General features: G+C 41.5%; 2 protein-coding genes across 5 annotated transcripts; one reads left to right on the top strand and one right to left on the bottom strand.

Moving 5' to 3' along the window:
• Positions 1-498: 498 nt before the first annotated feature.
• engl (endoglin, like) lies at positions 499-13,465 on the top strand. 3 transcript variants are annotated; one of them, XM_069676127.1, is made up of 17 exons: positions 499-768; positions 1,546-1,666; positions 2,356-2,528; positions 3,844-3,981; positions 4,050-4,224; positions 4,354-4,525; positions 4,609-4,753; positions 5,716-5,908; positions 6,145-6,314; positions 6,479-6,634; positions 8,846-8,929; positions 9,039-9,293; positions 9,399-9,926; positions 10,220-10,373; positions 10,452-10,553; positions 12,436-12,550; positions 13,128-13,465. In XM_069676127.1, exons 2-16 carry the CDS (start codon positions 1,597-1,599, stop codon positions 12,546-12,548), a joined length of 2,628 nt encoding a protein of 875 aa, XP_069532228.1. In that variant the 5' UTR covers positions 499-768; positions 1,546-1,596; the 3' UTR covers positions 12,549-12,550; positions 13,128-13,465. The 3 variants fall into 3 exon arrangements, with proteins under 3 accessions (XP_069532228.1, XP_069532227.1, XP_069532229.1); XM_069676126.1 differs by having other exon boundaries at positions 13,026-13,465; XM_069676128.1 differs by lacking the exons at positions 5,716-5,908; positions 6,145-6,314; positions 6,479-6,634 and having other exon boundaries at positions 13,026-13,465.
• Positions 13,466-15,419: 1,954 nt separating this feature from the next.
• On the bottom strand, positions 15,420-19,681 carry LOC138604374 (zinc finger protein Gfi-1b). Of its 2 annotated transcripts, none has more exons than XM_069676296.1 (6): positions 19,639-19,681; positions 18,669-18,965; positions 18,269-18,447; positions 16,569-16,718; positions 16,302-16,467; positions 15,420-16,071 (listed from the first exon to the last, which is right to left on the bottom strand). In XM_069676296.1, the coding sequence occupies exons 2-6, from the start codon at positions 18,934-18,936 to the stop codon at positions 15,875-15,877; spliced, it is 960 nt and encodes a 319-aa protein (XP_069532397.1). In that variant the 5' UTR covers positions 18,937-18,965; positions 19,639-19,681; the 3' UTR covers positions 15,420-15,874. The 2 variants fall into 2 exon arrangements, with proteins under 2 accessions (XP_069532397.1, XP_069532396.1); XM_069676295.1 differs by having other exon boundaries at positions 18,669-19,174; positions 19,639-19,659.
• Positions 19,682-26,808: the final 7,127 nt, after the last annotated feature.

Here is a 26,808-nt window from a genome sequence, read left to right as displayed (position 1 = left end):
GGTAAGGGGGACGTGTGTGTGTGCGTGTGCGTGTGTGTGTGTTGCCCTGGTTGCGAGGAGAAAAGCAAAAATGTGAGTTCATAGCAGAATTTTTTTTCACTCATTTTTATGACCTGAAGACAGATGTGGTACCTGAGAAACACACAACCACACACACATGCACACAAACACACAGTCAAAGACAAAAACAAAACACACACACATGACTCAAACACTTTTTTGTGTGTTTGTTTGTTTTTAATCTGATCATCACCTGACTCTTTGGTGACATTGTGTTTCCTGAACTGAATTTCTTTCTTTCTCTCTGCATCTACTAAACATTTCACCCGTCACTCAAACTCCTGAGGTCCTCCCTCCTCCTGCTCCATCCCTCCCCTCTCTCCTCCTCTTCCCTCCTTCTCCGCCTGAACACCTCCTTCTACGCTTGGAGTCTTTTTCAGAGCCTTTTCTTCCTCCGCTCGCCTCTTCTCTCTCCACTCTGTCACACCATCCCTCGGTCCCTCCCATCCGGACTTTAATTGTGTCCTCACTCCACCCCCCCCTCGCGCCAACTCTGCGCGTAAAATGAACTTCCCCCGAGGACTCTGTCTCACTTTAGCTGGATGGAGACGACAGCAGCGGCACGTGGCTGACAGTTGCGTGTTTTTGCGTGGCTCGTGGGGTTGTGTGTGTGTGTTTAGTAAATGAGGGGGCGTGTGCTCGCGCTCAGAGGAGCCTGGAGCAGCAGCTGGAGCAGCAGTCCGTCTGTCTGTCCGCGCTGCGCCGCAGGTGAGTCTCACTTGTCTTCATGATCAGTCCAGCTAATGTTTCTGTATCCTGAACTTTAACTTTATTTATAAATTGACTTTAGACAGAAAGAAATCACGTGGTAAAAGTTAAAGTCCTGTATTCTAGTAGTACGTAAAGGCATCAAACTTTTCTTAAAGTAGCAAAAATACAAAAAAAATAAAAAACGGAACATTTTATAAAAATATAAAGTTAGCTATATTGTATTATATTTATTCATGTATTTATTGTACATCATTTATTACTTATTTTTTATATGCATGTATAAAATTATTTTAATATATTACTCTGTATACTTATACATGTATTACACATGTTCATATATTTATATGCATCTTTACACATAGTCTTTAATACATCCGTATTAAGCTATTAAACATCCAATGCTGTCTGAATAAGCAAAACGTGTACATAGTGTATCCAGTTTGTTGTTGTTGTTATTGTTTTTATTTATTATGTGGTAACTTTTTCTTTAACTTTGACTCTTTAAAGTTTAAAATGATCAATAAAAGTAAATTTATAGAAAGTCAAAAGCTTTATTTTTAATGTTTTATTAACTTCTGTGACCTCCTCAGAATGTTACATTCTTAACCACATAATGTAAACATACTATTTTAACTCTTTCAGACTTTTTTTAATCGTAAATTTGAAATCTAATCTTCCTGGAACAATCTCGCTGCTTATAGCTCTCGTTAACCTTCATATTGTCTGAAGTGGATTGATTTGGAAAGCATTGATCGCCATGTTTCTGTTCACCAGGATGCTGTAAGAAGATTCATCACATTAAATCAGTCGTACAGTGAAACCTTCATGATGCGTTCACTGTCGGGGGTTGTATGGACTGTTATCTGTGTCCTTCTGCTCTGGAGGAGAACAACAGGTAAGACTTCACTTCACCCATGTATCTTCAGACGAGCTACATGTATTTATCGGTCAGGGAGACATGATAACAATAATAACTTTATTTTTACAGCACCTTTCGTACAAAGATGCAGACCAAAGTGCTTCATAAAGCAGGATCAGATCTACAAAAACTCCACCACAGCTTGATACAAAACATTAAAATACTCTCAGTGATAGTTAATCTAAATTAAACGGCCAATTAAAGAAAGGTCTTTGATTTGTTTTTAAAAGTTTCAAGAGAAAGTTTAGGGCCATAACAGCTCCACTATTTCAGCATCTGTCTTAGTTAAAGTGGTCATTTTGCAGCCTCATTTAAAGTATCAAATGTGGCATTTCCTCTGTTCGAGCTGCCGTAAGTCGAAAGTCTTTATTTTAAGAAGGAATGAACTTAAAAAATGTTTCATAGTTTTTCTCCTGGGAAAGTTTCCAGTCCCCTCCGGCCGGGATTGAATGTTTCAGACAGTCTGTCATCAGAGAGAGGAGGAGGAGAGAGATACAGAGAGAAAACAGACGGAGAGTTACGAGCAGACAGCAGTCGTGTTAGAAGCAGCACACTGATCCCACTCACAACTCATTACCTATTCAACATAGAGGAATATTTCTTCACATATTTTAGCTTCCATTGTTGTCACTCTTCATAGTCACACATCTGCTCCTCCTCCTCAGCTCAGGCTGTGGGGCTGCGATGCTCCGTGGAGGCTCCAGCAGCGGCCCGACACCCTGTTCAGGGTCTGCTGGAGAGGTTCGAGGCCGGTCCGGGCTGTGCTGCCAGAGAACGAGGAAACAAGGAAACTCACGTCATCGCAGTGGGAAGAGCCACCAACAGCCCCGAAAACAAGGTAATCATCAATCTGTGTTCTCAAAGAGATCAACACCCAGAGCTTTTATAGGAAAGAGTGAACAATGTTTCAAAGTCAGCAATAAAAAGCCTCAACATAAGCTGTTTTTACCTGAGTATACCTAGTAAAGAGGAAATGAAACAAGGTGTTAAAAAAGAGTTCTGGAGTACTGTGTAAAATCTAAATAAAACCGAAATCTGTCATTTTATAATCCTTTGTGCATTATGTTAAATTGAAAAAATTGATTTTTATCAACATTTACAGAACGACCCAACATTTTTGGAATCTGGGAAGGGTTTGCAGCTCCGAAACTGAAAAAAATGTAACATAATTAATTGTAAAAAGACATATAAAGCTGGTAACACCACCTCTATCTTTCACTAGCTGGTGTCACTTTCATTTCTTTAGTTGGCTTATTAATTTGGGTCTTAGCAAACACATCTTTACTATTTTCCCCAAGCGTTAAGCCCACAAGCTAACGCTAGCTAAGTACAACATTAGTAGGCGGTTTGATGGGGCTGCAGTCCCCTTAAAAATGAACAAATCATCCACCGATTTTTATCATCTGTAAGTGGAAGTCACCTTTCTGCTGTAAGGACCTCACTCTACTCATATAGTCAAACACACTAAAGAAAACACTTCTATGTACCATACCTAGCTTACTTTGTTAGCGTTAGCTTGACAGCTACAACACTTTAGTTGCTCTTAAAGAGTTTACACAGTGATGCTACAGCAGGATGTAGTATGATAGAGGATTACAGTTTCGTATGTCGGGATGATATTAAACCATATGTACACTGGCTGGTGTCGTTTAGCTTTAGCTTGGTAGCCAGCTAAAAATGCTTTAGCCTAGTATGTTTAGCTTCCAGTCCTGTTGCTCGACTGTAGTTACACAAAAACAGACACTAACATTGGAAATGTTGTGAGGGAAATTGGAAGTGTTACTCTGGGAAAACAGGAAATAGATAAATAATGACATGTGCCTCCAAAAATAGGAAACCTGTGCAGAAAATATTAAGCTAGCACGAGATAAAGAAGAGTCAAGCTTTTATTTTATTCAATGATTAATTGTAAAGAAAAGAAATTGAAGGTTTTTTTGCTTTTTTACCAACTTAATTTAAATATTTAACCAACAAGATGATTGATTGTTGTATTTAGTTATACTTGTACCGTGTCTTATAATCTTTTACTTAATTTTGTCAGTTTCAGGTCGCTATTTAAGACTACAACTATCCTAAACTCATCCTTTTTGATGATCGTGCATTAAGTTGAAAGACCTTTAACATGTCCTGCCCCTTTCCTCTTCTGCCTGCAGGTGACGATGTTGCTGAAGCCTTTGTCTCTGACCCCCTCACCTTTCAGATCCCTCCACCTGCTGCTCAGCTCCAAGCTCCCGGTCTCCTGGTGGCTGGAGGCCGAGAGACTGCCGCCCAACCTCCCCGTGCTGGTGCAGGTCAGTCTTAGTGAGCAGAGGAGTTTATCCCAAAAAGTTCCATCACTTTACCTCCTCCTTGTGTTTAGGTTTCCTCAAACTCCACCGTACAGTCCAACAGCCTGCATCTGCACGTTCAAACGGTGCACTCGCTGCCTTTTCGTCCACATGCGCTGCACCGCTGGGCTCTGAAGCACCACGGAAACCTGTCGTCTCTGACACACACGACACACGGCAATCGAGTCTACGTCCAACTGGGAGAGGGTGAGCCACGAAACACATGTAGTGATGATTTATGATATGCAAACACCACACTCTCCATAGCAGTCGTAGCAGGTTTACTTAACATACATCATGTTCACTTTCCCTTTCTCCTCCTTTGTCTCCATATAGATCCAAACCTTCCTGCTGTGTGCCAGCTGCAGTCCATGTTCCTCTCTCACAACTACATGACCTCTGACCTGCAGCAACAGGAAGTGCAGGGCTGCTCCGACGCCCCAGCAGGTGGGCTCAGTCCTGAAGTCCACGTGATTAAGCTGCATTCGGCCGGGTCAGGACTCTGCGGGTGAGAGCACGACTCCTCGTGAGTATATATGTTTGTTGTACAGCCATGCAAACCCAGTCTTCTTCTCTCACTGTCTTCTTCAGCTCTCTCCAGGTGGAGGTGATCGTCTTTCTGGTGCCCCCGGTGGCCAACTCAAAGACGCAGAAGGTTGTGTTGATTCTCAGCAGCTCGGTGCCGGTGAACTGGGCCATTGTGTCTCATGGTGTCCGCGGTCATGTCTCTGTTCATGTAAGGGCTCATCTCTATTTGGTTTCCCTGACAGTCCTCAACAAAAACACCATATTCTTATATTTCAGCAAAATATCTACAAATGTCATCGTTTTTAAGGAAATTACATCGCCGTGCTCGTCAGTGTCACTTCCCCCTCACCAGCCAATCAAAATCAAGAAGGGGCGGGACTTTAGATATCGGTTTTGTCAACAACACTGGTGGAGGAGAAGCTAAACCTTTTGTTTTTCAAGGGTACAATTTCCAGGTATATAGCTGCTGCTAACGCCAGGACACGATTCCTTTACATTGTTTTCTTTGTAAAATTTCCTTGAATAAAAGCAAATATTAAGCATACAGGGTGAATAAACACTACCGAGGGAAGCGGAAGTACCATCAGACAAGTTTCTTAACCTCGCAACAGATAGCGTCGGTGAGAAACGCAAAAAACACCGTTAGTGGACACAGGGCCTAAAGGGACAGTTAAACGAGGTACTTAATGTCTTACGTAAGTAGGCGGTCAAATTAGCCCCTTTTTTAGGAGAAGCCAGCAAGAGTACCATCACAGAAGCTAAGCGATGTACCGCTCTTGATGGGTACTCGATAAGTACATTGGCCACTCAAAAAGGTCCACTTGTACGCTATGTTTTTGTTTTTCACAGCTGTACCTTGTTGCCAGCCCTTTACTTTAGCACCATGTTTTTATCGTGTTTTTTTCAGTTTAAGCTCGCCTCGGCACTTTCTGACCAAAAACAGCTGATCAGTGGCGCAACACAGTGAGTGGCATGTGTAGGAATATAGAACTGCTGTACTGTTTAAAACAGTGTTATCTGTCAGACTTCAAAGAGCAACCATTCGTAAGAAATCAGAGAAAAGGATTTTGTTGCTGAGGAGGAGGACGCTACCTTTTTCTAAAGCTAAGGTGCCCCCCAAAGGTGTTCATTTGTCATGTCTACAGTTTGTGTCTGTTTTCTTTCCCGTAGTCCTCCAACAGTATATCTCCACCTTACCCCCCTGAGCCTGGCCTGACCCTGTCCAGCACTCTGAACTCTGACCTGTCCAGCATACCTGACCTCCTTGTGTGGGCCAGCGAGAATGGCTACGCCAAGGTGACGTCATACACTGAGGCCGACCTGGCCAATCGCTTTGTGATCCAGCTGGCTGGGGGCGGGACAGGTCAGGACCCCTGTGTGTCTCTTGTTTCCATCACTGTGTGAGTGACCTGATGTCTTCACTTTTATTTTCTAATCCATCCTTTTTTTCATTTCTTACGAGGGAATTATTTGCTTGGTCTTCTCATTCCCATTGATGCATACATACAGTACATACATTCATGCATGCTGGATGAAGGATATCGAGGTGTAACGTCTCCACACGGCTGTTTTTATGCCTCCCTGCTGTCTGTGCCACAGACGAGGTCGCAGTGATGAATCCTGTGGTTGTGAAGCCTCCCTGGGCCGAGGAGCGCAGGCTGAGGCAGTGGCTGAACGGTGGAGACAGAGCAGGAGGAGGGCGAGAGAGTTTCACAGTGCAGTGCGAGGACGGACGCCTCGACGTGACCGTGGACCGACAAATCCTGCAGGTCTTCATACCGCAGTGTTACATGCTGTGTTATTTAGCTACCACAACTTCACATAACCAGGGGCTTTACAGACTATAATGACCTTTTTTTTTTTACATGTTTGAATTTTAAAGTTACTCTAATCAAAGTATTAAGTTCGAAGGCTATATAATTCCTGTCCTCAGAGCTTGTCTGTCCCAGTGGCTGCTGTGACTCTTCGAGACTCGACGTGCCAGGCTCAGTCTAATGGGAGCCATTTCCTGTTGGTGTTCCCAGTCATTTCCTGTGGGACGGAGGGTCTGATCCTGAGACAGCCCAGAGGGGTGCAGTACAAAAACATGGTGAGACATTTGGACAGAAATGTTATATTATATATCAATTAATACTATATACTATATATGTATACTATCTTTCTGTTCTATTTATGTGTAACCTCCGTATTCCTGAAAGATTTAAAAGGTTCGTTCTATTAACTTCAACCAAAAGAACAAAGGCAGAGAAAATTGTGGTACGAGATTAAACAATAACAGAATCAGTGAAGCTTTTACAGCAACACAGCGACATCAGAGTAAGGTCAGAGTTTACCTCCTTAGCAAAGTAGTAGAAGCATAAAAACACAGGGCGCATAATGGACACTTGAAATTTTGGTAAGTGGTAGTTGTCCCCGTGAGGTTCGTGACCCAGGTCATCATGACCAGAACAGTGCTGAGTTGAAGCTTAAAAAAAGGGATGCTGCTCACAGAGGAAAATTAAGAGAGAGAGAGAGTCTTAGTTCAGGGACAGGAAGCTGTCAGGAGGGACGATGCAAAATGAAGGATGGGTCCACATGTTGAAGCATTGATTGGAAATGTGTCTATAATGTGTAAAATGGGATCTTTCCTCCGTCCTCATGACTGTTATTTTGGATTTTACACCAGATTTTAAAAACTGCTGCAGTTTTACCATTCTGGCATCAAGAGGGGAAAAAACTATTGCCTAAAGATGAATAACCAAAGCAGTCTAAACAGGATAAAACAGAAGCATGAATAACTATGTCCAGGTTAGCAGAGGAAAGATTTCATTATCCAATATATTTATATATGTATGTATTTTAACTGGAAAAAGCAGGACCGTTAATACAGCTGAGCTGACTGGAGTTAGAAGTACTAAATAATATAAACTTTGATATATTGTTTTTTAAGGAAATTGTTCTGCATCCAGCACTTCATCCTGTCAGTGCAGTTTGTAAAAGTGATACAATTGCTATTGTTTTTAGATGCTGTTGTTACATACAGCTTGGTGTCATCAGCGTATGGCTTAAGTGATTATTGTTATTATGATGTCCCCAAGAGTAGGCCTCTAAATAGAATACAAATATTGGTATATACAGCTGTGTGTCATCAGCGTAAAGATTATATTTATTAATCTTTAGATATTTTTATTAATATTTATTTATATTAATTAAAAATGACATAATATAATTATAATGTGTGAATGATGACCCCAAGAGGAATTATCAGAAAACAGTTTTTGGTATGTACGGCGGGGTGTCATCAGCGTAAGGCTTTAATAATTATTAGGCCCTGTGTCCACTAACAGCGTTTTTTTGCGCTGGCATCTCTCAAGACCGCAATTTCAGAGCTTACCGGCGCTTACTGTCGCTAGGTTACGAAATTTGCACTTCCGCGTTAAGTCTTTTTTAAATAGCTCTGTATTCTTAATAATTGCTTTTATTCGAGGAAATTTTACAAAGAAACGTAAGAACAATGGAAAGGAATTGTGTCCTGGCAGCTCTAGACAGGAAAGTATACCCTGGAAAAAAGAAAGGATTAGCTTCTCCTCCGCCATTGTTTGTTGGCAAAGTTGATATCATAAGTCCCGCCTCTTCTTGACTTTGATTGGTTGGTGAGGGAGAAGTGACATTGACGAGCAAGGTGGTGTTCCAAAAGTTTAACTATTTTCAACTGAGAGCGCTGAGAGCAACACGACACAAAATGAGGACACTGAGCTCGAAAAATACTGAACTGCACTGGGTTTGTAGAAAATAGACACTGCTAGCACAGAGGAAGTATCTAAACAGAGTACAAATATTGGTACATACAGCTGGATGTCATCGGCACAGAGATTTTAATTACTATGATTTGTGAAATATGTCCTAAAGAGGAGGCACGGAGACAGAAAACAGTTATTGGTATATAGAGCTTGGGTTTTAAGGTTTTAGTTATTATTGTTATTATGATGTCCCCAAGAGGAAACATTTAAACAGTATGTAAATATTGGTATGTACATTGTGGTGTCATCAGCATAATGTATTAAATTATCATTTGTGGATGATGTCCCCAAGAGGAAGCATGGGAAAATAAAACAATCATTGGTGCATACAGCAGGGTGTCGTCGGTGTAAGGCTTTAATAATTATTATTTAATAATTATTGATGTCCCAAAGAGGAACCATTTAAAGACTGCTGGTTTGCTGGTTTACAAGAGAGTTAATGCTGATAACTTTTCATATTTTGTTGCAAAAAATGATCAAATCCAGAATCTGTTTCCCTCTTCTCTCTCTCCTCTGGTCAGGTGTTGTTATGGAGGGAGAAGCCTCAGACCATTCTGTCGCTCAATGAGACCGAGAAGAAGACAAAAACTCCTCTTGGCATACATGTGAGATATCTGTGTGTGTGTGTTAATATGTGTACCTTAACTTTGGTTAAATAAATCTGCATTATTCATTTAATATTTTAAACCTGTATTCTCGTGTACCTCCTCACAGTTCAGCTGTTTGGCTCCAGTCCCGGCCCTCCCCGGTCCTGCTGAAAGCGATGAAGTTAATGTAAACCCTCCTCAGGTAGGGCCAGTCCCCTGGCCACCCAAAGGTCCAGGCCCTGATCTGGGACAGAGCCACCTCCCGACATCCAGATACAGATCTGGGCCTGTGCTTGCTTTAAGGCTTTTTGTCACTGAGGGCTACGAGCAGGGGCGGGTCGGCCCCTGTGTCATAACTGCAGATCACCGAGTCTACGTGGAGGTAGATGTGTGTGTTGTGTATTTTCTGGGCTTGTTTGCTTAGAAACTAACTTCCTGTTTTCAGAACATTTAACTACAGTTTGTCTTCTTCGTCACTGCACGACAGATTTCAGCCAGAGGGCCCTTCATAGACGTCGTGGAGGTGATGTCATGTGTGGTCTCTCCGCTGTCAGACCCCAAGAAGTCTCGTTTCTGGACTGTCATCAGAGACGGCTGTTCCTCAGACCCCTCGCTGACCCTCGCGGCAAAGACAAGAGATGAAGAGGAGGAGGAAGAAGAAGGAGAAGATGCTGAACTGGAAAAGGAAGAGATAGAGGGACTGGAAAAAGGCAGAATCCATCACAGGGATGGAGATGTCTCAAAGCAACATAAAACTAAAAGAAGCAGAGACGAAGACCCAGCGAGGACTGAAAAGAGTAGCACAAGTTCGGAGACAGAGGAGGAGATACAGCCCCTGAGGTTTAGCTTCATACTGAGGCCAGTTTATAATGACTCCATGCAGTTCCTCCACTGCAGCCTTCGCCTGTGTGTCTCTGACTCGTTAAGAGGGAAACCAGTGAAGGAACGAGAAAGGGCTGACTGTCAGAGTGGGCTGCGTATCCCTCCACTCATATCCAGATCAAGCAGGCATCAGGTACTGAAACAATTAACACACAATGGCAACATCTCAAAGCTTAAAACAAATATAAAGCATCTTGTCGAAAGCAGTTTTAAGTGTTGGGAAATGCACCTGTTTGCTTGCTTGACAAGAGTAAGATGATAAGAGCAGAACAGCATGCAGCTGGTTAGAGTAAGTTAGCATGAAGCCTGGAAACACTGACTTTAATTAAAATAATTTTCTGAACAGCTACTCAAAGCTAAAAATATATAACTGTAAAATAAAAAAAAGGTTATAAATAAATCAGCTTCCTGTTTCCTGTGTCTCAGTGTGAGCTCAGAAACCTCTCCAGGCCCATGGTGGTCACCCGGCCCATCAGTTCACTCGCACCCAAGCTGCTGAGGCCCCCTGCTGGCCAAAGGACCAAAAGGCTGAGCGTCCCTCCTCTGGCAGCTCCGCAACCAGAGCACCCAGAGCACAGCAGTGAGTATCTTTTATCTGGTCATTTTAAAAGTGTGACTGTGAGGCTGTTCAACCTGCTGTAACACTCTGTGTCTGCAGGCTCTGTGATGCCAGCCGGACTGCTGATTGGAGTCATGTTCACTGCCTTTGTGATGGGGGTCGTTCTGATGGGGGGGCTGTGGTGCATCTACGTGAACACAGGTAATGAGATCAGCTTCTTTCTCCCACTGAAGAGTAACTGTGTCAAAATACATTATAAATCAGTACAGTTTTATCTATATGGCTCCAGACTACAGAAAAGGTCGTCTCTGACATACAAAGCAGACTGGAAACGCAAAATCTGAGGTTTATCCGATATCTTGTTCTTTTGTCAGATCATTTCAGTTATTGATCGCTGTTTGGATGTGACAAAAAATACGTCTATCATAAAATTCTCCCCTCACTTTAATATCTCTACTTTTGTCATGCGTGCTGTATTTTGTTTTGTGACTAAATACCTGCAAATCTAATCTCATCCTTGCTGAAAGTCGAGGTGAAATGAAAAATGTAATTTTAATCCTATTTGACAATAGGCCCAAAAAAATACAGAAAATCCATTTCTTCGTATTCTTATATCAAAATCCGATCATTTTTTCTTCCTGTAAAACTAAATTTCACGCGTGCTTACGTAAGTTAGCACCAAACAATTTCAACCAATCAATCTGCAACATTTAGCCGCAGAGCACCAAGAACGCTCGGTCAGTTAGCTAGCTACTGCGCTGTGGAGAACGTCTGTCTACGCCCACTTCTCAACGATCAAATCAAATCCCTCTAATGATATGTCCCGCCTGCACGTCCTGTTTCACTCGGAAATGCGTCACGTTACGGAAGCTAGATACTCTCGAAATGCCGTTTCAGCTCGACTTTAAAGTATGCCCAGATAGAAAACAGTAGCATGTTAGCATTCGCATTCAGCTCAAAGCCCCACTGTGCTTATAGCATCCATCAGAGCTGCTAGCGTGGCTGCTAGCTGTCAGGATGGAGCAGCAGCACTAGTTTAAATTGGGGCGATATACTTTTAATACTTTCAACATATTGATTCACTACAATGGAGTATTAGGGACACATTAAAGAAAAAGGAATCTGAGATGATGAGAATAAAGTCGTTATTTTAGCCTAAAATCACTGTTCAAATCACAGAGACCTGATACTTGTGACGATCAGTATTCAGTGTTTCCTATTTGTGAAACTTAAACTAAATATAAAGCTAGAAACTAAGAGCTCTCGCATGTTCTCGCAAGGTACACGTATGCTATGCTTCCTTGCTAATGGGAGTGTTCAATAACTATTGCTCCGGCTAAAGCTGATATAACTTCACGAGACGCTCCACGTTCCTCTTCTGATATCCCCCTTCATAACAACATAGAGGCTAACAATAGCCTAAAATTACGACTTTATTCTGAGAGTTTTTTTTCTTTAACGTGGCCTTAAAACTCTAAATTTAAAGACCTTAGCATCCTTTGACATTTTGATTAAAATTGGACATTAGTCATGCTAACTGTTTCCTGCTGTTTGTCGTCTTTATAGGAAGCAAGGCTAAGCTAACTGTCTGAACATTTCTTTACAAACTTTATCTTCCTGTTGAATTCATAACAAACTAAGCATTAAATTGTGGTTCCAACAGGTGATAAAAGATTTGAGGTTTAAAAGTGAGAACATCTCTTTCGCTTTGGCCACAAGTCCTCCATTTCTCGCTGCTTCTGATCTCATAGACATAACAGACAGGTACATTATTTAACCAGCAAGTCCAAGGCTAAAATGCATGATGCACAATGTCAGTTTACCATATTAAACATTATTAACTCTAAGGGTGCTGGTAAGAATCAGTGGGTGGAGCAGGTGTACGGAGGCTACAGTCCTCGACTCCCAACCTCGGCCCTTTTCTGCATGTCATCCCCCTCTAGCTCTTCTCCCCACATTTACTATCTCTCTTCAGCTGTCTTATAAATAAAGGGGAAAATGCCCCAAAAACGAATCTTAAAAAAACATTGCTATTATTACTGTGGAGACATTTAAAGGGAATGTGGCCATGTCTATTTTAAAGGGGCACGTTCAGCATCACATGGAGGAGATGGTCCCTTCACAGACGAGACTCCTGAAGGTCACCACATCTGGAATCCACCTTCACCGTCTGATCAGTCCGTGAGCTCCGTGTAGAGGTGAGATCTTACCTGACGGGAACAGATGTAACACTCTAAATGCTACTTTAATACTTGTCTGAACAGATCAGCCTTATTAGGAGACTTTTCCAAATCATCGGAGCCACTGACTCGATAGAAAGATTACTCCGTGTTTTAAGACAACGTAAAAAAACCCCGGGTTAAGGACCTAAGATCTCGACACAAAACACTCTAGAGCCCGGCTATGAAAGGCTCTGTAAGTGAGCACCATTCTGAAATCAACAGGAAGTCAGTGCAGCAAGATTTAAAATAGGCGTCATGTCTGTTGAGTAAAAGCTGTGCAGGTAACTCCAGCTTGGTGGCAAACATTGACCCTCATAATAAAGTGGTGTGTTTATAATTAACTTCAGTGGTTAGAAGCAGCAACAGTTGCAGAAAACACATCAGCATTAAGCAGCACCTGCAGACTTCAGCTCTGATATCTGAACTGTTTTACTCTTTTATCTCTTCTCAGGATTTCCTCCCTTCAAATCAGAGAGAGGAGAACTGGGACAGAGGCTCTAACGACGTGTGTGTGTGTGTGTGTGTGTGTGCGTGTGTGCGTGAGGGACCACAGTGTGTGTGCAGAGCCGTGTTGGTGCAGGTTCCTTCCCTGTGCAGCAGATATGCGAGCAGACTGACACTATCACTCTCTCATCGGGCTGTTTGTTTGATGCTGCATCAGTCATTCTGAAACTGGCATGTGGAGACGTTTATCTGCATCTGACGAGATCTAAACTTGGCTTTGGTGACTCAAACAGAAACCTCATCCTCGCCTTAAGAGCTGGAACACAAGGTCAAAGGTCACATGAGTGGTTACTTTGCGTGTCTGTGAAGGGTCTGTGTTATGTACAGAGTCATTTTCACTATTTGTGGTGTAACTGTGAATCAGCTGGATGTGAATTCTTTTCTGTTGCCAAATAAAATGTGTTAAATGAAGCCGTGTTGACGTGTTTCATGTAAAAAAACACACACAACCCGAATAAAACAGGAAGTTAACGTGCTGTTAATAAGTATAAAGTTCTGTTAAATATATATTTCATTTGTTTAAGTGATAAAACATGTTTAGCAGCTGGAGGGCAGCAGAGCACAAAACACTGACACACATCTTCACCTTCCTTTTATAGAAGCAGACATAGACAGTATTCTACTGAAGCCCTAAGCAGACATAAAGCCAAACATTTTATTCACTCTGTTTTCCCGGTAATAACGAGTCATTTCTGGTTCTTTTAACGACGCCGCACCACCGTGACGTCAGATCATAACTCGTATCCCCAGAATTGTAAAAGCACCGAACAAACAGAAACAGGCAGAACTTACCTCATCAGTGTGGGCGAGTGAGAAAATGATCCCGTTATCACGAGAAAACCAGCTTTGGTTGACTCATGACTCATCACGGGAAAACGGAGTCAATCAATTGAATGGATGCATGTCCGCTTAGGGCTTCTGTAGTACACATTGAGTGCAAAAAAAAAAAGTTGAATTCTTTTGAAACATTTAGACAAAAAAATTTCTTTATATCTATAAAATGATTTATTTGACATTCTGTATATTTCTTCTTTTTAACTGAGAGTTGTCTGCTGATTTAGGGCTCGGTCAGACAGAGCGTGTTTTAGCAGCTGGGGCTTTTTTTGTCATTGTTTTCAATGAGACGCTTTTTGCGCCTGGCATTTTTCCGCTCCGTGCGCATCAAGTTTTTGAGGAAACGCTGTGATCGCCTCGAGTTGAAAAAACTTTAACTCAAAGCAGAAAAGCGCCGGACGTCATGGGCGTTTTTTGTCATTGTCCAATAGAATGAATGTAATGTTCGGTTACTGACAGCTCATGATTCGGTGGTTGCCTTAACAACAGTTAAAAAAAAAAAAAAAAGAAGTGAGCTGCTCTTTTTTAAACCGTAGGCTTCTGCAAAAAAGGAGGTACGGTGCGCCTCCCGTTTTACAGCCTGCAAAATGCGCTCTGTCTGATCGGGAGCTTACACTGAATTATTTTCTTTTTTTTTTTAAATACATAATACACACGTCATGAATGAGGTTGCAGACACAGTTTGCAGGGTGTCTGGGCCCAGCCTTAGAGAGAGGGTAAGGAGCTCAGACATCAGGAGGGAGCTCGGAGTCGAGCTGTTACTCCTTCGCACTGACAGGAGCCAGTTGAGGTGGGATCGGGAATCTGATTAGGATGCCTCACTCCCTGTGTAGGTTTTTCCGGGCACGTCTAACTGGGAGGAGACCCCGGAGTAGACCCAGAGTTCACTGGAGGGATTACATATCCCAAAGACAAATATCGTATCTTTGACTCCACTACATTTCTATGAATGTTCTCGTTACTTTTGCTCTGAAGTCAGCTGTAACCTGTGTTCGTGTAGATCTGCGTGTGGTTTGTCTCAGTGGTGTTGCCGTACCTGTACCTCACGCGTCTCCATGGCTGAACGCAGAGCAAACGTCACTGAGATCAGGCGGCTCATTAGGTGGTGGTAATGATGCTACAGCAGAGAAGGAGGATGATTCACCTGTGTATTCTTGACTGCACTCATTCGTTTAAGTATTTTAAATACTTTAACTTGAGTAACAGTTGAGCAGGAGGATCAATACTTTGACTCAAGGAATGAAGTTGTCTACTTTGTCCACCGCTGCTGGCCTGGTAACGCCTCGGGAATAATGACATCTAAACGCTCCAGTATGTTAATCTTTAACGCTTCCAGGCAACTAGAATACTAGAGTGGCTTTTAAGGGCGTTTTTAGATAATAAAAAAAATATATTGATAAGTGCAATTTAACATTTACTGAATGTACTTGTGCTCAAAATCCATGTTTGTTTTCGGTTCAGCTCTCTTCTTAACGGGAAGTGATGGAAAAAACATCCTGAGTCAATAATCATCATTTGAGTTTATTAAGGCCTGCTTCCTTCTGTGATGGAAGAATAACACACATGATCACGCTCAAAGACGACAACAACAACAACATTCGCACAATTTCTGGGAAATAAAAGCTAAAAATGACACATGATTGGATTTTCTCTACGAACTCTGTGGCTCGTTACATCCTTGGTAATAATCCAGTTATCTTTTATGGTGTGAGCGAGTTTCCTGAAGATAGCTTGTTATTTATTTAGGATGCTTTTTAGATTTTTTGTACAAATCAACAACACAGAAAGTGGAGCTTTTCTAAATCCCTAAAAACAAAACCAGCCTTATAAAATAATCAAGATTTATTGATATTTACTTGTTGGTTTCAAGCATGCATTAACTTGATGATTGATTATAAAGGATTAACAATTATTCACAAATGTAAACTCACAGTTTTGCCAGTGCTTTATTGCGCTATAAACTCAGTTTTGTGTGTAGATGTCCCTGTAGCCACACTGCGTCTCTTGGTGGCGCTGCAGGTCGACCCTGCGCTGGAAGCTGAGCTGACAGCGGGGGCAGCTGAACGGCCGGTAGCTGCTGTGCTTCCTGCTGTGGGTGATGAGGTTGGAGCTTTGGCTGAATCCTTTACCGCACACTTTACACACATGTGGCTTCTCGCCTGCGGGAAGACCAGAAGTGGGGAAAGTGGGTCAGGACCAAGCGGAAACCTCCAGGTGTGAAATAAAGCCAACATGGAAGTGACGACAGCTGCAGCTCCTCCAGTGGCCACTAGAGGCTGGCTCCAAAAGTGAGTCAATCCCCATTAGGCCCCATGTTAAAAAAACTTTACAGCAGAATTAAACATGTTTACAGCCTGGTGCAAACCTGTTTCCTGCTGTTTTGACTCACCTGTGTGTATGAAGGTGTGCTTCTTCATGTCTGACTTCTGGTGGAACCTCTTGCCGCAGTACTGACAGGGGTAGGGTCGGGTGTCCGAGTGGATGAGGAGGTGCGTGGACAGGGTGGACGAGCGCTTAAACACTTTCCCGCACACCTTGCAGCCAAAGCTACGGTCCTGAATGTACATACAGAGGACAGGTCCGAACACATCTGAGTATTTCTACTGACAACAGTAAAATATATATCCCACATAAACATTCTCACTGCGTACGCTACCTTAGCTCTGGCAAAGCCTCCTATCGTTCTGAAGCTGAAGGGCATATGATGCATGTCTGCGGCTGTGGGCAATCCAATCAACGGGACAGACAGGCCGCTGTGGAAATGGGTCTGCAGGCCACCTCCTGATATCGGCGCTTCAGACAAAGACTGAGGGAGACAACAAGAGAGTTAAAAGGTAAAACATTAATACCACCGTCAAGTCCGTACATCAAATTAAAGCTTAGCCAAGCATGAACATGTCAAACGGGGAAAGCAGCTAGCTTGGCTCCTTCCAAAGGTTAAACAAATCCACCAAACAGCACCTTTAAAATATACCTGATAACTGTAAGCTGGAATCAGTAACTTAAAGGATTCATCGCTGGTTGTCTAGCCGCTACTTAGAGCCAGTAAATGATCAAACTCAAGCCTTCTGTACAATAGTGAATTGTATGCATGTTAAACAAACAAGATGTAAAGTGTTTAGAAGTACCTTTCAGTTAAGTCATGCTAGCTGTTTCCCTCTTTTTCTAGTCTTTATGGGAAGCTAAGCTGAGCTAAGCTAATCATCTGAGCATATTTATTCACTCATCTTATTATCCTATGAAATTATTGTCAAAATGGACATAGCACTGTGGTTCCTATAGAGTTTAAAGATCGGTTAGCATAGCATATCATTAAGACTGGCAACATGGAAAACGGCTAGCTTGGCTCCTTCCAAAGGTAACAAAACCTACCGACAATCACCTCCATAAGTTCACTGATGACTATTTGTAAGTTGGGATCAGTTACTTCCAGGATTCAATGACATTTACTAAACATATTTAGAGCCAGAAACGCTCAAAGTTTTGTGCATATTAAACAAACACGATAGAACTATTTGTTTTAGTAAGCTTTAGAGTTGCTTCAGAGTTGCTGAACTTTCTGCAAAGTCATGCTAGCTGTTTCCCTCTTATTCTAGTTTTTATTGTAAGCTAAGCTAACCGTAGCACATATTTATTTATATATCTTATTATCCTATAAAAGTTATATGAAATTAGACATTTAATTGTGTATCAAATCAATGTTAAAGATTTTGATTTTAATAGTAAAACCATATTTGTGGTTTAGGCCACAAATCCTACATTTCTTGCTAGCATAGAAAGCCTTTTGTTTTATCAGAGTAGTATCAACCGTATTTACCATATTAAACATTATTAACCAATATTTAAAGTACTGTCTGTGGTATTACTGAAACGTTTAAAGCCGGTGTTTGAGCTGACTTTTGCAGTCTGTCCCGTGGAGTGAAAATATTATTACACCAGAACTATTTGGCTTTCAGTCTGTGTTTTTCTCAGAATACAGCAGCGCCGACCAGCTATCTTTCTGATCTAGTTTCTATTTTGAGTCAGTGTTATAGATTTAGTAAGAAGCTGTGTAAAAAGCGGGATAACCTTCAGGTTGTTTAAGTGGAAAGAAAGAAGTTCTGCAACATCCTGTCAGGGTTTCTTTCAGCTATAATAGCATGCTAGCTGTTCGTTATCGCTTATGTCATGACTGATTACCTGATTTGGAAACCTTAAGATTAAGTTAATGATGACATTTAAAGTGGAAAAAGATGTGATGGTGTAAAGTCTAACTCAGAATAGACTATATTTTCCACGCCATGACGCATATCATCTCACACACTCTCATTTTAACAGCTTTTTAAAACACTTATATTACGGACACGTGTCTCCTACCTTTTCACAGAGCGGACACTCGCTGACGGGGGATTTGAGGTCAGTGTGCGCTGTGTGGTTGAGCAACATGAAGACCAATCTCTCCAGTTCTCTCTCTCTCTCAGAGGCCTGGTGTGATGACCAAGGCGAGGCCGGCAGCGGAGCGTCTCTGGCCTCCATGGGGGCCATGATGGGAATGTCTTTAAATCAAATATAATGGACAAGAATGAGAATCCTTTAAGGCTTATTTCTGGGTCTTTGCTCAGGAGTTTTGGGGCCTAAAAAATGCAATTTCTTTTTCTTTTCTTTTTTTAAACAGCCAATGTCTCAAGTTCATTTTATCAGAAGGATCAACATTGCTTTAAAATGCCATCCAAAAAGTGTTTTAAATGACACAAAAATTAAACAGAGTTTTGTGTACCTGAAGACCAAGGATCATCTGCGTGAGCACTGTGCGACCGGACAGCCATCCTCTCCCACGGTGAGCAGGCTTCATCCAGGAGACCTTTGACCCCTAACATAGGCAATGAAGGCTGCACTGCGTATTCACCACATCTCCTCTCTTGTCCCATCGCAGGCTGCGCAGGCGGGTCGGCGGCCACTTGTAGCCGGGAGCTACATCTGAAGGAGTCCCTCGACGAGCCAAGGAGATGAGCCTTTTTACTCTTGACGAGGAATGACCGCGGCATGGCTGAGCGGCGACTGGGGAGCACAGATCCTGCAGAAGAGTAAAAAGCTGAGCGCCTCACACACTCACATGTCACACACCTGTTGGTACATGTTCAGTTACGATGCCAAAGCTTGAGGTTTTCCTTCACAAACACAGCACGCCACCTGCACTTAACTTTCACTGAGGGTAACCCTGCTGAGGTGGTGCCAGAAATCCTCCAAACTTACACTGTGGTTAACTTCAATTTGATCTGCAAACTGCATTTAGACATTTAGGGAAACAGACAAATAATATTCAGAGTAACAATTCGATTTAATAGTCAGTAAATTGTTTTAATAAAGTGCGGAAATCTTTACATTTATCATGAGATGTTCAGCAGATACTTTCTAAAAACTGCTTTTTGATTTAAACATGATTCGATCATTTAAAGAAAGTGAAAAACTAAAGAAGTAACTAAAGAGAACTACAATTCAGACTTTTACATTTTGCTCATAAATCTTTAAAGAGATTCACATTTGTCTCTGTAATAAAGACGATTTATCAAAAAGCTCCAGCTCAGCATCTATTTAAAAAAATCAACCTTCCTGAATTTGCAGACTAAAGTTGTGCCAGTGGATTCAACCTGCCATGTTGTATATATATAATAAAAAGTAATAAATATAATAAATTGAATGTAACTGATACTTTAACAGTGAGATTGCAGTTAAATTGCTGGTCTTACCTCTGTATGGCGCAGCTGGATGTGGAGTGTGTCTTGTGTCTTCCTTGCTGGCAACGTCCCCTTTTGTCTTTCTCACACCCATCAACTGATGACATGACTCAAAGAGATCTGGTTTGATTCTGATGAGCTGAGGAGGATTTGGGGGGAAATAAGGCTCAAAAATTGTCGTTAAAATTACAAAATAATTAAAAACTACGATCTAAATAATGTTACACGTCCGAATCGCTCCAATCAGGAGTTTTGAAGACATCGCTGCTCTTATTTTGAAAACATCTCCAAGTTAATTTGCCTGTGACTTAAAGGTGATAGTGAAGTAGAAACCTTATTCACTGTGGGACCGACATGACGATATCACAGCTGGATTTACCTTTACAATGACTGAGCATGTGGGAGGACTCTGAGCATCCTTTGGAAAGTTTGAACATCTCATCTTTCTCATGTGAACATGTGGACCTTTAGAGATCCCACTGTGTGTGTGTGTGTGTGTGTGTGTGTGTTTGTACCCAATCATCCCACACAGAACAACATGTGAGAGTGAGACTTAAATTAATTAGAGATGTTATATTAAGACTGAAAGTTAAAGTAACACTTAAAGTAACACTAAATATAACTTGTTAGTATGACTCATCTGAATAAATGTTAATTGATTGATTATCATCTGTGCGATTATCGACCTCGCATGCAGCCCCTTACAGTTGCTCTTTTACATTAATACATACTTATACCGTTCGTTCCTGTTAATAACTTTTATTCTGGCATTCATATTTAAATCATCATGGAGCCCATTTCTCAGCATTTAATGTTTTATCTGCATTTCTTCTTTATTGTACATAATGAACATATTTCTTACTTGTATATATATTTCTTTATTCCTGATATTTCTTTTAAAAGCTTTTAAAACTCATATTTTCAGCACAATAACCTTCTATGAGCGGTAAAACATTTGCAGATATTTAAAAAATACACAAAAAGGAGAAAAGTAATGATCATATAAGCTGGCTAATTTGGCTGTCGACGTATGAAAAGGATGCTGACTGCTGAGTATGCCTTGTTAATAAAACAAAGTTCCTCCATCTCCTTTCTCACACGATCTGAAGCGTCTCCCCCCTGAACGCAGCAGCTAACAGTTCGTACCCGTCCAACAGGAAACAAACCTACTCCCTTTAAGAGGTGTCGGCTGGTGGCCAGAGACGCCAAGCACACTCAGACTAACACATCACAGCCGCACATCACTTATTACATCTCTGTCATTTTATACTTTTAGATTCAAGGTGTTGATTGTCACTCTGGTTATAAAAGTACAATCGTGTGAAATACTAATGCTGGGACGCTCTGATTAGAAAGGGTACGTATTAAAGTCGAGGTGAAATTAAAAATGTCCTTTTAATCCTTTTAGATCACATCCCCGGTAATATTGTGCATCTATTTGACAATATAGGCAAAAGAAAATACAGTAAGTCAATTTCTTCGTATTCTTATATCAAAATCTGATCATTTTTTCTTCCGGTAAAACTACATTTCACGCGTGCTTACGTAAGTTAGCACCAAACAATTTCAACCAATCAATCTGCAACATTTAGCCGCAGAGCACCAAGAACGCTCGGTCAGTTAGCTAGCTACTGCGCTGTGGAGAACGTCTGTTGATATGTCCCGCCTGCACGTCCTGTTTCACTCGGAAATACGTCACAATACGGAAGCTGGATACTCTCAGAATGCCGTTTCAGCTCGACTTTGAATATAGAGAAAAAAAGCAGTAACGAAACAGATGTTTGAGAAATGTTTACGTTTACAAGGCAACATTCTGTGCATGTAAGGCAAAAGACTGTGCACATTCAAGAGAGAAGTATTGCACTCCTCGTGAGGGTATTGCACAGGGGGTTGAACTGCACTATTTATTTAAAATTCTGATGGCCTGGTGGAAGAAGCTGACCCTCAGTCTGCTGGCATGGTGCCTTCAGGGACCTGTACCTCCAACCTGAGGGCAGCAGGGAGAACAGGCTGTTGTGAGGGTGTGTTGTGTTCCTTGATGTCCCTCAGGGACTTCCTGCAGCACCGCTGGGCGTACACTTCCTGCAGGCGGGGCAGTTCACACCCGGTGATGTGCTGAGCCGTGCGCACCACCCTCCCCAGCGCCTTACGGTCTGTGCTGGTGCAGCTGCCGTATCAGGTGGTGAAGCAGCCTCTCAGGAAGCTCTCTGCGGTGCCCCGGTAGAAGGCCTCAGGCGCTTGAGACCGTTCAGTCTTTGTTTCGGCTTTCCTGACAACCACAGTGCTGTGAGATATTTTTTAGATAGTATCAACATTGATTCTAAATAATGTTACATTTTTAAAACATTTGTCTTCAGTTCATTAACTGTTGAGATGATCTGGAAATCTGGGCTTCAACTCCTACCCTCGGCTCCTCGCCTCGTACCTTGTTATCTCTGGTACCTACGCTATCCTCTGGCCTCTGTCTCTACCAATAAAAGCACAAAAGGACTTTAAGAATGTTACATCTTTTAGTTAACAGGGGAAATAAGAAAACCAAAAATATAAGGAGCTTCACCAGTAGTGGAGTCTGTACCAGCTGTCACTGGGCGAGAGGTGCCAGTCAAACACAGGGCTGACACATAAAGACAGACAACCTTTCACTCTCACATTCACACCTACGGGAATTTTTAGAGTCACCAATTAACCTATCGAGCATGTCTTTAGACTGTGGGAGGAAAGACAGAACCCAAGCATGCACGGGAAGAACGTGCAAACTCCACACAGAGAGACCCCTGACGTCCAACCCAGGAACCTTCTGGCTGTGTTTTCTTTAATCATCCTATAAAAGGACTTTTACGATTATGAATCAGCTGATAATCAATGTCAGTCTGAATCTGACTTCAGATTGAAATCGTAACGACTGAAACCAAAACATTTCTCTCAGTGAAGCTGTACTTTTACAAACATCTCGTCTCACTCCTGATGTGAGTTTCAAATGGAGCTGCGTTCTCCTTGATGTGCACAAAGAGAGGCATGTCAGAGCACTGTGGTTCACGTGGTGGGGGGCTCGCGAGCTTCACTCAGGGGCTGCCAGGGAGAGCAGACGAGAAGGTGCAGGGAGCCGAGACGGGCTGGTGGGTTCGGTGGGTTTCTGCCTCATTCGTTTCGGGGGGTTCAGGGGCTTCTTGTTCCCCTGACGGTGGTTGAAAACTGCCTTTCTAGGAACCTGAAACTTGGGGAGGAGGAGGGGAAGAAGGGAGAGCGGCGGTACTCAAAGTTCATTTTCCCATTGCTCTGTTTCTGATGTTCACTCACCATGTGTGAGTTCTGTGGGTTATAACACGTGCGAGGAAGGTGGTAAACTGTGATATGAGCCACCTGACGTTTTCAATATATACGCTGATACATTTTACTTTAATATCATAATAATGGTTTAAATTGAAAAGTGCAGATTCTTGTCAAAACAACAAAACAACTCTTTAAAGGGCCAGACCACCAATTTTCCACATTAAAGTGAGTGTGTGTTTATCTTATAAATCGGTTTTTAAAGATGAAACAATTCTTACTCTTGAAACATTAAAGTTTAATCCATAAACATACATACATATAATAAATTAATTTCACTCTGAGTGTTGCTATTAGTGCTGGTGTTTGTAAAAATGGCATCTTGTAAAAAATAACAACTTTATTCTCGTAAAATTACGACTTATTCTCATTAAATTACGACTTTATTCTTGTAAAAAAATAACAACTTTATTCTCGTAACATTACAACAGTATTCCTGTAAAATTCCGACATATTCTCTTTAAATTACATTAAAAAATTACGACTTGATTCTTGTAAAATTCGGACTTTATTTTTGTAATATTACAACATTTTCTCGTAAAAATTCAGCTGTATTATCGTAACATTCTTTTCCATCGTACTTGGTTGCTCAGTTAGGTGGCACTTAATCCTTTACAGGAGCTTTAAGACTGTCAAGACTTTGAATTAGGGGGTTCAAAAGTCGTGCAACACTTTTTTTTTCAATTCCCAACTCTGTTTTTTTTTTTTGTTACAACCTTACATGGTCTATTATGACTGGTATCTTATGGTGGCTAGTGTTAGCTAATGATGCTAATGATGTGCAAACTATAAAAAAGATTTGGTGATGACTCTTCTTTTAATTGTGCTATCATGTTTGAGCATTTACCAATATTATGTGTTTATGACTTTTCAGTAAAGAGAACGTAGCTTTGTGTAAAGATAGGTAAACAAATTATGTTTAGAACGACTCAAGCAGCAGGAAATAATCCTCATGATGTCATCAAGTGTATGAAGTGGAACAGTAAATTGCTCTTCTCTAAATTGAGCTGCAAACATGGTCGGATAAAAAAAATGTGACAAAGCTCGGAGAAAATGTGCTAAAATGGATGTCCAATATTTCTGTCATCTTCATTTTACACTTCATTAATCTCTACATGGAGACACAACAGGTGATGATGCAAAGATTAATGCAGGAACACATGCATGATGGGAAGCTGGAGGACACACAGACCAACCTAATAATAGATAGATGGATAAATAGATGCTAAAATTGCAAATATTCAACATGTCACAAACATCTTTATAGTTTAAACACATAAATCTGCGACTGTGGTTGTATGATTAGAGAGGATTGTTGTTCATTCTTATGATATATTGATGCAAGGAAAGAAGCAAAGCACTTCTTGGTGACTGGTGTTTGTATATCAAACTGAATTTGCCATCATGACAATAATGTAGGTGTTTTTAAGAACAGTTAGTTGCGTCATTACATCTAATAAACGGTGCTCAGGGTCAGGCCGCAGTCTCAGCTCTCTGGTGTTTATCTGTGTCTCTTTGTGGCTTACTGTGGTTTCACTGAAGGATTTGACAGAAGAAGTGTTGTGCCACTTTCTCACGGCCAACAGCTTCTCTACGTTTCACCCCCACCCACCCGTTCTACACTCTTCAGATCTTTTTTTCTCTCACATCGGTTGGCAAAAGAGCAAAGGTTACAGACAGTGCAGGACTTTTATTTTCTTTTGTTGAAAATGAAAACGTCTGCAGAGTGAGAGATTAATGTGCTTAATGTGTTGCGTGAGCTCTTACTGGCAATCAAAGATGTAAAAACAACACATCTATATCTAAAGCCATGGGAACTGCTGACATTTCCGCCTCTCTATATAACACCACGCATCGTAGGGTCGTGTAAAACGTAAAGCCACAACACTGTCAGCTCGCCTTGTGCCTCCCACTGAACAGGAAACCCGAGTTTTGCTGAGGTAATTTTCTCTCTATGTTGGTGCTTATCACTTCCTCCTACTCTTTTCAATCAATTGCTGTCAGATTGAAAACACCACAGATTCAGATTAAAATCAAATGTTTTTCCATCAAAGGAATTACCAATAAAAAGCATCAGTCATTTCTCAGAGCAGTCAATTTAAATGAGCTCCTTGCGTGAGTATGTAAATCATATGAGGGTAAAAAGATGGTGGTGATATTAATAACGATAATGACGAAACTTTCTCCTTCACCTGGGCATCCCCACTCCCACACACGCTGCCAGTTCTGTCAGGTTTGAATCACTCTGACGATACAGGGTTACAGAAAGGTGAGAGGGTGTGAGAACTCCAACATGACATTGTACCCAAGACTGCCACTGCCTACGTCTGCAAGAATAGTTACGTTATATGTAGAGACAGCCTGAATACATAATCACAAGCTCAAATAGTAAATAAATGTTTTGTTTAGTGTTGCTTTTGCGTTCCGAAAATGTACGACTCATTACACGTGTGTATTATATCATCAGGACGATGTGTAGCCTACTGTACGCCTACCTTTGAATGAATGGACTCTACCATCATTGCATCGCCTTGTTTACGGCCCATAATCTGTAACTTTGCAGCCTAATAACAGGAATAACAGACGCAGTATAACCTTTACAGCTCTTTATTATGTCTGACAGTGAGCTGGGCAGAGGCATACAGTATAAGGCACAGCTGTTTCCATGACAACATTACAACACAGGCTCTTAGTCCCACCAGTGTTGTGGAGCTGTGTTTAGCTGCAGACGCTTCTTCACATTTGAAGTCGAGCTCTTCACAGCTGACGAGCACTTCTCCTCCAGACACAGCTTACATTTCACCGTCATGTGAATATTTCCACAAAGTAAACGCTGTCTTCTCTGACATCCGCTAGCTGAATTAGCTAACTACGCTTGCACACTGACACAGCTGTCTTTACCTTCTGCTGGTACGCAGCGACCTGCCAAGAAGGAGGAAAGAAACAGAAACAGAGCTTCAGGGATTTTTTTGTGGTGACAAAAGAAAAAAAGAAAAGAGAAATAATGTGAGTACTCTAACGGATTACTTTGTAACCCGTTACCCCGATCACTGGTTTTGTTAAAGTATAACTTATGTGCCAGGTTGTCATGTTCACCTGTATTTCAACACAGATAGCCTAAAGTAGAAGAACTGCAGAACAACAGCTTTATGGTAAATGGACTGTACTTATATAGCTCTTTTCTAGTCTTTGCGACCACGCAAAGCTGCTTTTACACTACATATCACATTCACCCATTCACACACTGATGGCATTCACTACCACTGAGCCACAGCCGCTATAAGGCTGTATAGTCAATGATGTGTTGGGCTAAAAACAGCATGCTAACAAACTAAGACTAAGTTTAGCAGATTTAAAGTTTGTTCTACGTGTTTGCCTAACTAAGCATATTACCATACTAGCATTTGTTATATAGCACAAAACACAAAGAGCAGTTGAGGCTGATGGGAGTGTCATTAGCTTTGCAGAAGTTAAACCAAAGCTGGGGTGAAATTTGACGCGATATGCAGGATAAGATGTTCCTATAATCCATCCAGATGAGGACATGATAGGTAGGCTACCAAGTTCAGTAGTTTTTGAGAAATTAGATACATAACCAAAAATATCCGGCTCATGGTGGCCCTAAACATGCCCACCAAACAATTAAGGGAAATGAATTAAGTAGTTGAGATATTCAAGTCTGTCTCAAAATGGACCGCCATGGCAGTGTGATTAGCATACTGCTAAGATGCAGCCCCTTCATTCAATACCATGAGAACAAAGATGGTAGCTGGTAAATAAAGCGAGTTCACCCAGAAACACACTAACCAATCTAAGTAAACATTTAACATGGATGCTTTTTTAAGTCAATCAGAT

The sequence above is a fragment of the Semicossyphus pulcher genome, unplaced genomic scaffold, assembly GCF_022749685.1.
Source record: "Semicossyphus pulcher isolate SPU_LCO1_2020_fin unplaced genomic scaffold, fSemPul1.0.p SCAF_25, whole genome shotgun sequence".
NCBI classification, from domain to species: Eukaryota; Metazoa; Chordata; class Actinopteri; order Labriformes; family Labridae; genus Semicossyphus; species Semicossyphus pulcher.
The sequence above is the reverse complement of the archived record's forward strand: the minus strand, read 5'-3'. Positions and strand labels throughout refer to the sequence as shown.